The 17,161-nt window shown below is 34.9% G+C and overlaps 1 protein-coding gene across 7 annotated transcripts in view; it reads left to right on the top strand.

Moving 5' to 3' along the window:
* The window catches only part of UEVLD (UEV and lactate/malate dehyrogenase domains), a 51,050-nt gene that overhangs the window by 18,339 nt on the left and 15,550 nt on the right, over positions 1 to 17,161 (top strand). For 5 of the 7 annotated variants that reach the window (XR_010023375.1, XM_063093125.1, XM_063093127.1 and 2 more), the window contains 5 exons: positions 1,008 to 1,143; positions 1,944 to 2,062; positions 5,058 to 5,160; positions 14,370 to 14,540; positions 15,532 to 15,705. Coding sequence is in view for 6 of the 7 variants with exons in the window: in XM_063093125.1 (XP_062949195.1) it covers positions 1,008 to 1,143; positions 1,944 to 2,062; positions 5,058 to 5,160; positions 14,370 to 14,540; positions 15,532 to 15,705 (703 nt within the window). In the remaining variant the exon portion in view is untranslated. Of the gene's footprint in view, positions 1 to 1,007; positions 1,144 to 1,921; positions 2,063 to 5,057; positions 5,161 to 14,369; positions 14,541 to 15,531; positions 15,706 to 17,161 lie in introns of those variants that run through there. The other 2 variants (XM_063093126.1, XM_063093129.1) reach the window with 2 other exon arrangements.

Here is a 17,161-nt window from a genome sequence, read left to right as displayed (position 1 = left end):
AAGGTATTGGCTGTTAGGGCCCAAACATCTTAATTTATATGTGGTGAAACCCAGACTCTGAGAAATTAAGCACTTTTTAAATGAGCATACTACTAAATATTCCTAATAATAATAAACATCTATTTTATACTCACAGATTATAATTTGCATACATTAGCTCATTTGTTTCTCCTAACCGCCATTTGATATTTATTATTCACATTATATTACTGATGACACTGAAGCTTGGAAAGGTTAAGTGAATTTCACCAAGGTTGCTTAACCAGTTAAATTAAAAGAAAACAGTATTAGATTAGATAATATCTTACCAGTGTTAATTTCTGATTTGATAATGGCTATGTAGGAGAATGTCTATTTTTTGTTTTGGTTTTTTGCCTTTTAGGAAACATACACTAAAGTATTTAGGGGTAAAGGAGTATCATGCAGTTTATTCTCAGTTGGTTCAGAAAAAATGGAGAGACTAAGAAAGCAAATGGGGTCAAATGTTAACATTTGAGTAATCAGGGTTGAAGAGTATATGTACTATTTTTGCAACTTTTCCATGAGTCTGAAATTATTTGGAAATAAAAAGTTTTTTTAAAAAAAGAGAAAGGTAGTTTCCAAACCTAGATATTTTGCTACTAAGTACATTCATGCTATTTTTGTACTTTGGGGAGATGTTTTGGGTTTTTTTTTCTTTTTTCTTTTTTTTTGCCAGCTGGCTGGTATAGGGATCAAAGCCTGGACTATGTTGTTATCAGTAGCACACTCAGAATTAACTGGCCAGCCTGGGAGATGTTGATGTAGCATTCTTCCCTCTTTATTTTTTAGTCAAAAGGATTAAATAATTTTTCAATTAAAAGTATTTAAACAGTTAAAAGTATCACATAAACTCTATGGTAGTTTTCAAAAAATGAGAACAGGATTTAATACTTTTTTGGCTAACTCTATAACAATGTGTAGGATAAAAAAGTATTATTCTTCAGCAAAATTTTGGTGTAACTTTTTCTTCTGTGTGTATTCTGCAGCCTAAATCTGTCATTGTTGGATTAATTAAAGAAATGATTACCAAGTTTCAAGAGGAACTTCCCCTTTATTCTCTGTCATCATCTGATGAGGCACGGCAGGTAGACTTGCTAGCCTATATTGCAAAAATCACTGAAGGTTTGTATTTTCGACGGTCGGATTGCCTTGAGAGTTATGAGTTTACAGTTTGTCACTAATATCTCTTACTCTCTGCTACTTGATTTCTATAAATAAGTGTGTGTGTGTGTGTGTGTGTGTGTGTGTGTGTGTATCTGTTGAATCAAAAATTCCTAAGTATTTATCGTAGGGTGTGTGTGTATCTGTGTTGAATCAAAAATTCCTAAGTATTTATCGTAGGGTATTATCATACAGTTCCAGTGAAGATGGTTTTTTAAAAATGTAAAAAATTACTCTTATACTGACATAAAATAATTCTTGTTTTGATCAAAACCATTTGATGTATATTAATTATTCCAAGCCTTTTTCATTACATGTTTATGTAGCTTTTTGGCTTATTTAGTATATTGGACCAGACAGTCTATGATTCTCAATGTTTCTCATTGAGGATAAAGCCAAATACCCATGCTTGGAAAATATTAGTAAACTGTTTAATATTTTTTATATTGTAGACCAGAGCAGTAAGACTCAGAATGTTTTTCAGAATTATGGAAATCCATCCTTTTTAGAAACTTATCTAATATTTTTAAATGTTTGGAAAGATTCTTTTTAAAAGGATAGCCTCTCTTTTGTAGAATACTTAATATGAGACTCCTTTCTCTCTTGCATTCATTTGTACAAGTATTTTTTTGAGTGCCTATTATGGACTAGCACCATGTTTTCTGTCTGAGTTATTGAAGCCTGATACACTTAGAAAAAGATGCTAAAAAGATTTTTGATGTTATTTTTAAATTCCCAGGATAACCCACATTTCTTTCTAGGTGTCTCAGATATAAATTCGAAAAGCTGGACAAATTATGAGAATAAAACAGTCAATAAAATTACTGTGGTTGGAGGTGGAGAGTTGGGTATTGCCTGCACATTAGCAATTTCGGCAAAGGTATGTAAGCATAGTGGTTATAAATACATCTATCATAGTGCTACACTTTTAGGCAGTTTATGTTTAACATACAAAAAATAATGGCTTCATTTTGGCAGGTAGGAAAACCTCATTTTGCCTTAAAATATATTTAGTAAGTTGAAAAAAAAATAGCTGAAAGTTCTCATCAGTGATGTTGCCCCTTAATTAGTAGTTAGTCATGGAATAGCCTTTGAAAAAGTGATTTGAAATGGGCTCATCCTAATCCAAGGGAAACTTCATCTTAACATGCATCTGACTTAGTCATAAATTCTTTTGTGTTTTCTGAGTCATGCTGCTTAATTAATTCTTACTCAATATAATACTTAGTTTTAATGCTTTCTAAAATTAGCATTTTTAGAAAGAATTGCTTTTTCTTGTATAATTGCTTTCTTTTAGGATCGTAGTTTTCAAACTGATATTTTACACTGGTGTAGGATTTGTTTATTTTTTTGTCAATTCTTTTTACTAGATCTTCTCTATATAAATTGTTTACAGAAAGGCTTAAATTCCCTTCCAGATAGGTTCAAAATACCTGCCTTCCTTCCTCTGCAGTCCAGTATTGTGGTAACAGCATGCCTTGCGTCATTTGAGAGATGTCACCCGAAGTAGAATAGCTGTCCCTCTATATGTTTATTTGGTGGCTGGCATCACTTTTCTATAAAAGTTTGATTGTTTTACTATTTAAATTCTTCCTTTTCCATTTAAGACTCACATATGCCTTAGAGGTAGGTTCTACTTCAGCAAATAATCAAACTATACCCAGGGAGCTAGAAAATTTTAAAAGCTGGATGCTCAGAACAGTGTACGTTAACTTTTAACATATTATAGTTACATTTCCTCCACCCTCCATCTGAATACACTGTTACCTTTTAATTGGAATTTGAATTGTTTTCAGTTCTGTCTAAATAAAATGCTTCTATTATAAGTTGCTTATTTTCCCATCTGAATTATTTTCTTCTGAGTGTCCATAATCTGAAAAATAGTACTAGTGAGTCAGAAAGCCTGAATGGTTTTTATGGCCCTCATTACATATTGCTAGATTGTTTTTCAGAGAGGCAGAAACTGATTTATGCTGCTAATAATGATGTGGTTTTTGACATCCCTAAAAGTACTGGGTTTTATTAACTTTATTTGTAATTATTTGCCTTTTTTTTTTTTGTGGTATGCACAGGAAGGCACCATAAAATCATGTTTCTTAAACTGTTAGAAGAGTCTCACTGTCATTATTTGTGAACTGTGTGGGTGGAAATTTTTTTCCATTTTCTTTTTAAAAATTAATATTTTGATACAAGGTATAATATTCAAATAATGCAACAATACTAATAGTCATAATAATGGCAGTGGAAGTTAGTGGTTGTGACAGCAGTAACTAACCTTTACTGAATGCTTTTTAGGTGCCAGGTACTTGTCTAGACACTTGACTCATTTTTACAACAACCCTTTTACTTAGGTTCTGTTACTATTGTCATTTTACAAATGAAGAAACAAAGGCTTAGGTGGTTGCCCAACTTGCCCAAAGTCATACTATTAATAAGTGGTGGGGCCAGGGTTTGAAACAGGTCATCTGTTCACCAGAGCCAGTATTCTAAATCCTTACTACTCAAAGAGTGACTTTCAGACCAGCAGTGTTGGCATCACCTGAGATCTTGCACAATCCCGGGCCCCATCCCAGACCTACTGAAGCAAAATCTGCATTTTAATAAAATTCCTGGTGATCTGTATGCTTCACTGATCATTAACTGGTGATCCATTAAAACTTGAGAAGCTCTGTCCTAAACCACTGCCTTATACTGCCTTATTATTGTTGTTGGTGGAGATTTTGGTGTTTCTAATCTTTTTCATATCCTTAATAAATATACTTACATATATTGTATCATTTTACACACGTAGGATGATTTCTATAAATGAGATTGATGTATTAAATGAATTACTAAATTTAATTTTCATAACATTTTAAAATTTTGATAGAAATTGTCAAATTTTCCCCTATATCAATTGTATCAGTTTATTCTCACGCCCATAGTGTATAAGAATGCCTGTTTTCCCGCAACTGCTGTTGTTAAACTTTTGGATCTTTGTGTGTCTTATAAATGAAAATGGTAACTCAGTTTTCTCTGCATTTCCTTTATGCGTGTTACTAATAATAAAACTAATAGCTATGATTTAGAAAGGACTACTGTATGCCAATCTCATGTCATGTAATTACTCTGCACAAACATATGAAGTAAAGCTGAGTTCAGTGACTTGCCTAGTGTTACTAGCTAATATATAATATAGCAGGGTTTTCTTAACCGTTTTGCCTGACAGTCTGGTAGATCCTTGCACCCTAAGATAGGAGAGATCATCAAGTCTCCTACTACGTTGGAGAAAGACCTTCCACAAAGGTAAACTGACTCGTAGGAGTTTCTATGCTGTTATTTACAGTCAGCCCACCATGGCCCCTGAGGAGCCATTTACAGGCCTGTGGTATATTTTCCATGAGCTCTCCAGGGAGGGTACTGCATGATAATAGGATTTGACTTTAGATTTATGGCTACTATTCTTTTCTTTTTTTCTTTATTAGTTTTGACTTTCAAGCTAGAAATGAGGTGCTAAAATAGACCTCCAAATCACTCTAAACTCTTTCAGAATGGAAATTATGACATCAAAATGAAAACATAAACTCACGAACAAACTTACTGAGTACGGCCAAGTCATCTTTATGGCGTAAGCCATCAAAAGAAATCTACAATCTGTGTCTTCTGAGTTAAGCCCTGTTAGGTCTCAGTTTTCAGTAGTCAAGCCTAAAGGATCGCATTATTCAAGTTCATTTTAATTTGTTCACATGCCATTTTTATTGTTATTGTGTTACTTTCCTTAAGACAACACACGAGACCTGTGTGTTCTCTGTTAGCTCTCACTTCTTAGTGAATTTAAGTTGAGTAACTGGCCATGTCTAGTGTTAAGCTGTTCTTTTTGTTATTGTACTGTACAGGGCATTGCAGACAGGCTGGTTCTCTTAGACCTCTCAGAAGGGACTAAAGGAGGCACAATGGACCTTGACATCTTCAACCTGCCTAATGTGGAGATCAGCAAAGGTCTGTTATTCTGCTTAAAGATGTTTGTCTTATTTGCTCTTGTATTTAAGTCCTACAGTTTTAGTGCTAAAAAGCACCTCGAAGATCATCTAGTCCAAGTCCCTCATTTTACATATGCAAAAACTAAAATTCAAATGAGGTAAGTGACTTCCCCAAAGTTATACACAGATTATAACTGATTATATTAACAAGAGTCAAACAAGCAAACAACATGCAGATTTATTCAAATTGGTCAGAAGGATTTATTCTTTGTCACTGACTTACATCTCGGGATACATTTGTTATCTCTGATTGCTTCCTTTCTTAGAATGTATTAAGAGCACTGTTTTTAAAGTTTAACAGATAGAGGTTTTCATCCTAGCTCTGCCACATTATAGCTCTTGACATTTGTCAGAATATATTATCTCTCCAAGTTGAGTTTTCTCATCTGTAAAGTGGGGATAATACCTACCTCTTGGTATATAGCAAAATGTCAAACCAAGATTAAGGAAAAAAAACTCAATTCACGTTGCTTTTACTAGAAATATATTGTTAAAATAAGTTTTAATAAGAATAAAAAGCATTTTTCTATCAATAAATAAAATTTAAAATGTTTAAAAAGGTATTTTTTTCTATCTTTTAATTTAAAAAATGTGCATGTATTTCAAAATATATGTAATATTATTCGTACAGACATATTTATGGACAGATTCTATATTTGGGGATATGGGTTGAAAATATTTTACTACCAGAGATGCATGATCCAAAAAAAAGGAGGCCATTGAACTGGAGTAAACATATTTTCTAAAGCCTTTCTACAAGGTCATAGGTAAGGTCAGATATATAACATGCTGTAGTTGTTTGGCTTTCCTTTGCCATTCCTTAGGTTCCCTGTGTTCCTTGACCATATTTTTCAAATAATATATAAAGACATAGTCTCACAAGCCTGGATGTACTAAAAACAGTGATTAGAAAAGTTGAGATTATACCTATTGTTTATAAAAATTGGATGTAGTAGTTTAGTAATCCTTTGAACCCTGTAGGATACAATGAGTTCATTTTCCTTCTCTTAGAAAGAGTACTGTAGTTGCTTTAATGATCCCTTTGTAGGCTTCATGCAGAGGATCCCTTGGGAACCTGGATAGTCTCTTGTGCCTATCATTTCCAGGTAGTGAAGTTCTTAAGGGACCTCTTACCTCTTCCACATTACTTCAGGAGACTCTTTAGTACATGAACTCTAGAGGTTGTGAAGCCACTTAGGACCTGAGGAAATTGTTTCTTCTCATGTGTCTCATTAACCATTAATAACCACTGCTTGAGATAATTGAAAGAATAGAATCCTTGGAATAGATGTATAGTGCATGATGCTTGCCACCAGGTAGGGACTCAGTAATTATCTGTTGAAGTTGAATGAGCATACATCATCTTGGGGGTAACTATCATGTTCCCCCTATTAATTTTGTTTGTACATTTCTGATAGCACTTAATGTAATTACTGTTACATGAACTAATTTTAAATGTAATGTTAACTAACATCTCGTAAGTATATTCTATGATACAGAGAAGTACATTAATAATTTTGGGAATTAAAGCTTATTTGGAAATTTTAGTAATGCCCCATGATGATGTGCATAGATGATTACAACTGACTGTCCTAGAGTTGTACTTTGCCCCATTTGGACTTTTTTTTAATAGCTACTGTAACGTTTTGGAGAGGGATATACACATATACATAAGCATGCAAATACACTTGTACATATATGTATACACAAACAGTTATGCTTTTGTATGTATAGATTGAATCTGGAGAAATACGAAGAAACTGTTAATATTAGTTGCTTCAGGAGTCAGACTTGGGGGAACTGGTTCTGTGCTTGTTTTTTACACTTAATAGTATATATGTATATATTGTACATAGTATATAGTATATGTAGGTGGAGGAAAATGAGGGAGAACACATATTAAAGATGGAGGCACTCTTGCTCTCCAGGATTTAGACTGTGTCAGCAGAAATGCAAATAGACTGGGTCAGCAAGAATTCTCAAGGCTTAACTGCAAACCACAGACTTCCTATTGAGTTGCCTAGGAGACGGGGGAGGTATGGGAGGGGCTCACAGCTGACTAAAACATATATAATGCATGCCTGTAGACAATAAAGTTGCTTAGTGCATGTGCTAAGTCCCAGAACTTTGTGTCTGGTTTCTGGTTGCTCACCTCCCTAGGCAACAGCCCCTAGCTCAAGGCGTGCCCTGAGCAACTCACCTCGCTGCACTCTCTTGGCAGGGCTACATGTGGCCCTGCTCCCTGAGGAACTCCTGGCAGAGGCTACGTGTAGTCCTGCCTCCTGAGACCCACAGGACCAAGAGAAATGTGCATGTATGTATATACACACTACTTATATATATTTAAATCCTTTTTTTTGTTGTGTACACATAACATAAAATTTATCATTAATGATTTGTAGTCTGCCCGTATGGTTTTGGCACTTCTGGATATTTTATGTAAATGGAGTCATACAATTTGTGGCTTTTGTGTCACTTAGCATAATGTTTTCAAAGTTCATTTCACATTGTAGCATGTGTCAGTACATCATTCCTTTTTATGGCTGAATAATGTTGTGTGGTATGGCTATACCACCTTTTATTTATACATTTATCAGTTGATAGACATTTGAGTTGCACTATTGTGAATAGTGCTGCTATGAACATTCATGTACAAGTGTTTTTTGAACACCTGTTTTCAATTTTTGGGGGTATATACCCAGAAGTGGAATTGCTGGGTCATATAGCAATTCTATGTTTAACTTTTTAAGGCATTAATGATATACTTTTGAAGATGTTTATTAACAGCACATAGAGATCTAAATATCTGTTTCTTTGAACGGCTTCATAATATTTCATCATATGTATGCTGTATTTGATTTAACTAGTCCCTTATTGATAAACACTTTGGTTGTTTGGGGGTTTTTTTGTGATTAAAAATAATTCTGCAGAGAACATTGTAATGCAGAAATCTTCGTGTACTTCTCTAAGTAGAACTGGTGGGATTAAGTAGAATTACTGGGTCATAAGATACATGTTTTTAAATTTTGTAGTATTAAATTGTCACCAAAGAACCAAGCTGTACTCTCATGAGGGTTCCTATTTCCTTTCTCTCCATTATTCTTTTACCATATTGAACATAACAATTGGGATAATTGGCCTATAATATTACTTTGATCATGTCATTTCATGGCTGAAGACATATTATGTTTATCTCTTATCCCTTAATAGTAATAGCTGCCTTTTTTTTTTTTTTTCTTTTAGGGAATCAGTAATATGTGCTATGTGCTTTACATATATTCATACTTCATTATGTCCCTTACTTCACTTTATAGGTGAAGGAAGTAAGACTCAGAGAGATTGTGGCTTAAGTCACACAGTTTGTAAGAGGCTGAGCTGGAGTTTCAAACATCCATCTGTTACCAATTTCTTATGATTCATTCCAGAAATAGTCTGTGCATATACAAGTATAAATGCTTATGTGTACAGGTATATGAGTCTGTGCATGGGAAACAATAGCTGTAAAGCAAAAAATAAATCATTTATGATGTAATCAAGCAAACTAAAATTTGCTCAATAGCCAGTGGTTCTTAAAACATGGTTTATGTAGATGGATAGTTTGTGTCAGAATCACCTGAGGTGATTATTAAAATTGTAGATTCCTGGCTTCTACCCCAGGCCTACAGACATCCTGACTTTCTAGAGGTGGAACCTGGGAATCTATACTTTAGACAGGTATCTCAAATAGTTCCTATACTCATTAAAAGCAAAGTTTTTCAAATTGTGAGTAGTGACACAATAGTAGATTGTAAAATCAACATATGCTGGATTTTGACCAGCATTTTATAAAAATGAACTAGAAGAGAATAGAAAATATCAGAACATACGCAGTAAGGGTATTTTTTGTAAAGTTTTTGTTTTAATTTATATATGTATATATCTATTTATATATCGTGTATCAGGTTGTGATTTAAAATGTATTTCTCATAACATGGGTCACAATCAAAAAAGTTTGAAATTCACTGTATTGAGGTTGAGAATGACTTAAGCCTTTCATCACCTGCTTTCCCCCTTTTTACTTAGTCTACGTAAATACTCTCTCATCAGCCTCAACTTGCTCTTCTCACTTGCCCTTCTTCTTAGAGCTTAAGTCACCTCTCTAGGAAACCTGCCAGAGTAACCCTTTTGCAAGATCACTCATTACTCCTAATGCTCTTAGTATTGGTGTCTACAATTTGTGTTGTATTGTTTTTTTTTCTCTTACTGTGAAATTTTATCAATAGACATACCTTTTATTCTTCAGGCAGTCCTTTCTAAAGAGAGATAAGGCATAACATACCTAGTTCATGGCCTTAGTTTGTCACATACAGAAATCGTGGAAACAGAACTCCAAAGCCCAGCTCACTGTGGCAGTAGTGACTAAAGGACTTCACTTGAATGAAACAGTGATTTCCTACCTTATTTTAAATATGGGTATCCTTGTTTAACATTTTAAAAAATCCAACCATTTCACCAGAAAAAAAAAATTTATCCCTACTATTCATTGATTGAAATATAATGCCCAAAGCTACTTTGAATTCATTCTTTGGAGGTTCTCCTCTGCCAACATAGAAGGATTTTTAATAGCTACCTTCTTAATACAGTTTTCTAGATGAAGGGTCATCATCATCAGTATGAGGGCGGACATGTTTCTAAAATTTGGGGTCCTATTTAAAAAAACTTTTTTTTCCTTTTTTTGGTGGCCGGCCAGTACAGGGGTCTGAACCCTTGACCTTGGTATTACCATCACCACACTGTAACCTACTGAGCTAACTGGCCAGCCCTAAAAAATAATTTGAAAAGAGCATATTTGATAATTTTTAGAACAGTTAGGATGGTTTAACAGTACTTACTGAAAAATCAGAGAAATTAAAATACTTCTGTCCATGGTATATTCAGACTGATATACTAGATAGAACACTTCAACAGGTCTCCACAGTATTTAGACATCATTATTTGCTTTAGATTTGCCTGTTGGTTTTGAATAAAATAATTCAGTAATGTTTTAAAATAAACTTAAATTTTATTTATTTCATCATCATCCTCATAATCTGAGAACAGTAGTATATCAGAGCATGAACTATGATTACTTGGTCTTTTGACATACTTGGTATTGGATGTGAGAATCCCTTGTTATAACTGACCAGACACTAGTCTAGGGTCTAGACCTTGGAAACCAGTGGCTTACCAGGAAGGATGTGGGTTTTTTTGTTTGTTTGTTTTGTTTTTATTGATACACACAGAATTGATGCACTTTATTATTATTTTTTTTCTTAATTTTATTTTGTCAATATACAATGTGGTATTGATGCACTTTATTATTATTATTTTTTTCTTAATTTTATTTTGTCAATATACAATGTGGTTGATTATTGTGGCCCATTACCGAAACCTCCCTCCCTCCTCTCTCTCCCCCCTCCCACCCAACAATGTCCTTTCTGTTTGCTTGTCGTATCAACTTCAAGGAATTGTAGTTGCTATGTCTTCTTCCCCCTCTCCCTGGTTTGTGTGTGTGTGTGTGTGTGTGTGTGTGTGTGTGTGTGTGTGTATGAATTTATTTATTTTTAGCTCCCACCAATAAGTGAGAACATGTGGTATTTCCCTTTCTGTGCCTGACTTGTTTCACTTAATATAATTTTCTCAAGGTCCATCCATGTTGTTGCAAATGGCAGTATTTCATTCATTTTTATAGCTGAGTAGTATTCCATTGTGTAGATATACCACATTTTCCATATCCACTCATCCGATGATGGACATTTGGGCTGGTTCCAACTCTTGGCTATTGTAAAGAGTGCTGCGATGAACATTGGGGAACAGGTATACCTTCGACTTGATGATTTCCATTCCTCTGGGTATATTCCCAACAGTGGGATAGCTGGGTCGTATGGCAGATCTATCTGCAATTGTTTGAGGAACCTCCATACCATTTTCCATAGAGGCTGCACCATTTTGCAGTCCCACCAACAATGTATGAGAGTTCCTTTCTCTCCGCAACGTCGCCAGCATTTATCGTTCAGAGTCTTTTGGATTTTAGCCATCCTAACAGGGGTGAGATGGTATCTCAGTGTAGTTTTGATTTGCATTTCCCGGATGCTGAGTGATGTTGAGCATTTTTTTCATATGTCTGTTGGCCATTTGTATATCTTCCTTAGAGAAATACCTGTTTTTTTCCGGGCTGTACAGATGGGAAAGAGGTGAGAGGCTTGTGTCCTGGTAATACAGATGCTAAGTAGGCCCTTGGCACAAGAGGAAGCTCATCAGTATGCTAATAAGTAAGAGGTAACGTTTGGATTTGAACCAGGCAGTCTTATTCTGAAGCCCTCAATTATAACCCTTGTATTATACTGTGCTATGTGTAGGGTAGGGACAATATCTTGTTCACTTTTGTGTTGTCAGTGCCTAACACAATTACTTGTGACATGACAGGACCTTAGAAGGGGTTTATTGAATTAATTATTGTCAAATAAACTTTCATATGATCTTTAACCTTGTAATTTATACCATAGCTTTGCATAATCATGTTTAAGATTCTCCCTAATTCTCTTCATAACTGTATAATCTTCTACCCCTTAATATGTCACCAACTTCTAAAGGAAGATTTGAAAAGGAAGGGTCAGATAAAAATTTTGAATGCCTTCGGAGTTTAAGGAACTTAGTTGTCTGTGGGTCAGTATTTACCAAACCTGGCTGTGCATCAGAATCATCTGGGGGATTGTATTCCTTGGAGCTATTTCCCTGTATCTATTTAAATAATATCTTCAGAACATGGGATAATCTGCATTTTTATTAAGCTTCCCAGGTTATTCTTAAGCACCCAGCCTAGCATTTAAGAACTGCTGCAGAGAACTGATAGAAATGGAAGACTACTTGGTCAGAAGCAGCTTAAAGTTTAGATGAAAAGACACACATGCAAGATGTAAACAGTAATTCGTGACAAGGAAGTAAGAAGGCAGTATATGATTAACTGCCAAGAGAATGGTCCAGACAGTGAGGACTCTTGGAGTTGAGTGGAGAGACAGATTACTTTCAGCTGAATACGACTGAGACCTATGATGGAACCTTTGGGACTGGGGAGATTTGGACTGGCAGAGAGGCACGGGAAATGAACCAATTGCTAAGTGACTAGATCTTAGAGATGGAAAGATGAGTAGGACACAAGCAATCCCTGCTCTCACAGAACTCATAGCATGTTCGATATAGTAGTCAGTTAAGGAGATGTTTATTAAACATGTGGTAAGCGCAGGGAGAAACATTCTAGATGAAAAGAGTTTAGGCAAAAGCCAGTATCATGAAAATGAGACAAATATTCTGGGGAATGAATATAGACTAATTGAGCCTGAGCCAAAGGTTTATATAGGAGAGTTTTAAGAAGTACTGGCTTCTACACTAAAAGGAAGAGATTAAAAGGTTTGGGAGCTTGATGGGAAAATCTTATAGAGTAGGAAGGCTTTCTTGTACTTTTGAAATTACCTTATACAGCTACTACTCTGTTTACTCATAAGTTAACCTTGAGGATAATGGCGTTTCTGTCATTCAAAATAGAGGGAGCTAAAGGAGAAAAAATAACGATAATAATTCTGGTAAGACAGCTTGGGGCCAAATTGTAGAGTTGTAAATTGAACTGTTCATTGATGCTTAATAATACAGGCAAGCCACCTAACATCTCCAGATACCAGTTTCCTCATCTTTATGTGGCTGTACGATAAGTTTCTAAAAATAACATAATGTTTAATAGCACTCTGAAGCCAGACTGAGGAGGCTTGAATTCTGCCTCTTCTACTTACAAGCTCTATGACTTTGGTAAGTTACTTAATTTTTCTGTGCCTCAGATTCCTCATTTATAATTCAAGTGGGTATTATATTACCTCATTGTGTGTTGTGGATTAGACGAAATGAATAAATATATGGAAAGCTCTTAGAACAGTATCTGGCCCATGGGAAGTAGTATGGAAGTATTAACTATATCCCTTCCAGTTCTAATGTCTTCTAGTTCTTGAGGTTTTGACTCATCACCAGGTATTTACTCTGAACCCTAGAACACAGGAATTACTAAAGAAGAAGTAATGAAGAACCATAATTAAAATCTGGGACTCAGTTTTTGGATCTTCTATCACCACAACTGTGTCAGAATATGAAGTATAACTGGATAATGCATTTCCCAATAGGCATGTTTACAAGTGTTTCCTTCTGAAATTTGTTTAGAAGGAGGGCCCTAGAGGCTTATTTAAGAATATAAATCCTGTACTCTACTCACTATCTTCTAGGAGGCGAATGTTAATTTATGAATGTTGACTGGACTGACGCCATTCTAGTTGCTTTATTATTTTTCTGTTGTTTCTGATGCTGATAACATCTGGCCACTGTTTTGGCATGTACTTACTGTCATACACAGTGTGCAGTAGAGAGTAATATAGTTGTAAAATAGCATACGTGTGTTTTTCCCAAGTTATAACCATTCCTTACCTGTAGGTCCCATTGAAAAGTTACCCAAGGACAACTGGGCTTCAGTATAAGAAAAAGTCAGTTGAAAATTAGTAAAGATATTTTATTTTTATTTAGAGATTTTCAAATCAGTTTTTTCTGCGTTAGAGTAGAATCCTTAATAGATAAAACACATAAAAGCAGCACTGCTCTTTTTAGAGAGGCCACGGTAAGTGGTCTGGAGCCATGCCTACCAGCTTTCTTCCCACTTCTTCCCCCTCCTCCTGGATGGCCTCTATGTCACTTTCAAGGAACTCTAGGGTGCCTAAGCTCACAGTTTAAAAATAGTGGTGTTCTCGTTAAAGTCAGCCTGAGTTTAAGAAAAAAAAAAAAATCAGTGGTGTGATAGACTGTAGGTTTATTTTGCCTATAACAAATTATTGATTTTCCTTTAAAAAGGTGTAAATTACATCAAAAACTCAGTCTTTGTCAGTTCTAGATCCTGTAACTTATTTTGTTTACCTTTGTTGCTATCTTGCCCCCTTGAGATAACACTCCTTCTGTTGGTAAACCTCAGCATTTTGAATACTTAGGAGAATATGGGATCGATCTGGGGGCAAGTATGCTTAAAAGCTCTCTACTTGTAGAAAAGAAAAATCATTTTATCATGAACTAGAACTTGATTACAGCCTATATCTTGAGCTCAGACTGTTTCTTTTTATTCATTAGATTTGTCTGCCTCTGCTCATTCCAAGGTGGTGATCTTCACAGTCAACTCTTTGGGTAGTTCTCAGTCTTACCTTGATGTTGTGCAGAGCAATGTGGATATGTTCAGAGCACTTGTCCCAGCTCTGGGACATTATAGTCAACACAGTGTCCTGCTCATTGCATCTCAACCAGGTAAAAGGCTTTATTTTAAATGAATTTGATGGTTCAGTGCATCGGTAGAATTGCCATTACTGATAAAAGCCATAAAATTTTAGATTATAAAGGGACGTCTAGTAAAATTGCTCTTACAATGGAACAATACAGTATTTCCATATCCTGTCAGCCAGTTACTTCTTATAACTGGCATTAATTAGAAGGTTTTAACATAATTTTTTATGAAATGTAAAATTATGTTTCAGGTTGTTAGTCATACCTTCTTCCATGAGAAAATGGGTGAACCCCCAAGAGAAAATGTAGTGACTTATGTGAAAGATATTTTATTAACTCTGAAGTATCATAAAACGTTAGCATACCAGAGTGCATTTTTAACATTTTATATATTGCAAATTGTTTTTGAACTATTTTACTTAGAAATATTTTCAAAGAGTTGGGTGGGTACTGGACTCAATTTGGTGAACAGATTTTTTAAAATATTCCCAATACAGGGGTATGGTATATGTTTCACCTGTTTTTCTGTAGTCATTAGTTAAGGGACATTAGTCTCTTCAATTCCTGACACCCTTTTGGCATGTAAAAAAAAAAAGTAGTTGTGTTTTTGTTCATAGTGCTATATTGCATAGTGATGTCATATATGAATCAATAATTTAAAGATAGAAATTCAGTTTAAGATAGATATAAAAGAGAATGTAATCAATGAAAAGAAATTATTTTCTGGCTTTCTATACTCAGTTTTTAACCTTCGTGCTTATCTCTGCTAGGAAATTATCTATTTCCTACCCCTAGCAATTTATATTTAACCACAGTTACTTAAAATCTGTTGAAACCCGGTTAGTTTTTTAATATACATTAAAATATATTACTCTTCAGTGCATTTAGGATCTAAGAAGAGTAGAAGCTCTAATATTCTTTAGTTATTAAAGTAATAAATATTTTGTTTGTGAACTTGACAAGAAGTATATATTTTAAAAATCTTTACATTTTCACCTTGTATGCTTGTATTTAGTGGAAATCATGACCTACGTGACATGGAAACTGAGTGCGTTTCCTGAAAATCAAGTGATTGGAATTGGATGTAATCTAGATTCACTGAGATTACAATATATTATTACAAATGTTTTGAAGGCACAGACTTCAGGCAAAGACGTGTGGGTTATTGGTGAGCAGGGAGAAGACAAAGGTAAGAAATCCATATAACCAGAGCTTAGTTATATGTGGATCTTAGTTGGCTTTCGTTCCACATTTGAGTGCCTTCTGTGTAACAGGCCCTGTGTTATGAATAGATTCTTCATATGTGTCATTCTCATTGTAATTACTTTCCTGGATGTGTAAGATTAGGCAAGACCCTGTAGTGAGGGTTTATATTTTTTAATTGAACTTCAGAGTCCAGGATTAATTTTAAAGTTAAATTTTTCCAGGAAGGAACATTTAAATTAACCCTGAAGCATATACAGAACTCTTTCTTTTACTCTCCCCACACTTGCACCTTGCTTACCTACGTTTAGACCTTCTTCCTAGATACATGCCTCTTGTTTCTCACCTTTTAAACAGAATTTTCACTCTTTGTTTATCTTTATGGCCTTTTTTACTGGCCACTTGCTGTCTCCCTCCCACAAAACCCATTCAGTTCTCTGGATTGGAATGCCCCATTTCCTATGCCAAAAGAATGCTTTCCCTATTTCACTTGGAAATCTCTTCCTTTACTCCTTTATTGTTTCTCTCATGCTATAAAGCCAGGTTGTTCAGGTGATAAAAGTGCTGTTTACTGTCACTTTTGCTCATTTTTTTTCATTTAAGTGAAGTGTATTAGTGTCTACTCTGTATTCACTACTGTATTATTAGATGCTAGTATGAAGTAAAAGAGGCATAGAGCACAGTCTTTTCCTTCATCATAGATAATTATTTTAGAGAGACAAGAAAAATATATTTTAGTTAATAATAAAGGTATAGGATACTATTTGATTAAGTGCCAAAATGAATAGTGTAGATTTACAGTGTTTAGATTAGACACTTATGAGTGAACCTTTCACACGGGTTGAAATGACTAGAGAAAATTCAGTAAAGGCCATCATTGATCTGGACTTTGGAAGAATGAATAGGATTTGAACAGATGGCAAAGAATGGAAAAGACATTCCAGGAATGGGAAATCAGAAACAGACAAAGCCACGTAGTTAAGCATGGCATATTCATGGGATAAAAAATCTAGAGTGGTTGTTGCAGACGGTTTCAACCAGATAAGCCTGGTTGAAATCACATTTTGGTAAGCCTGGTTGAAATCACATTTTGGAGATCCTTGAGTACCTGATAAAAGAGTTGGAAAGTGATTCTCAGACAGAGGGGAACCATGTAAGTTATTTGAGCATGAGAATGATCTGTGATATGTGAAAGGGTAATTTGGAAGAAATTAATCTTTACTCTGTCATTTGAAGTACATTACTATTACTTTATTAAGGATGTAGGTGGTGCAGGGGGCTGCTTATGAGGAGGTGATAATTTAATTGGAGAAAGAGCATGCACATTAAAAAGTTAAATAGATGTCAAACCATGGTACCACAAAGCAAATCACCTTCTCAAAACCATTTTCCTGGAATTTAAAGCTTTGTATATGGGCAGGAGGCGGGGTCAACCCCCACTA

Source organism: Cynocephalus volans, chromosome 4 (genome assembly GCF_027409185.1).
Source record: "Cynocephalus volans isolate mCynVol1 chromosome 4, mCynVol1.pri, whole genome shotgun sequence".
Lineage (NCBI taxonomy): Eukaryota > Metazoa > Chordata > Mammalia > Dermoptera > Cynocephalidae > Cynocephalus > Cynocephalus volans.
Note: the sequence above shows the minus strand (reverse complement) of the source record. Positions and strands in the feature narration are given on the sequence as shown.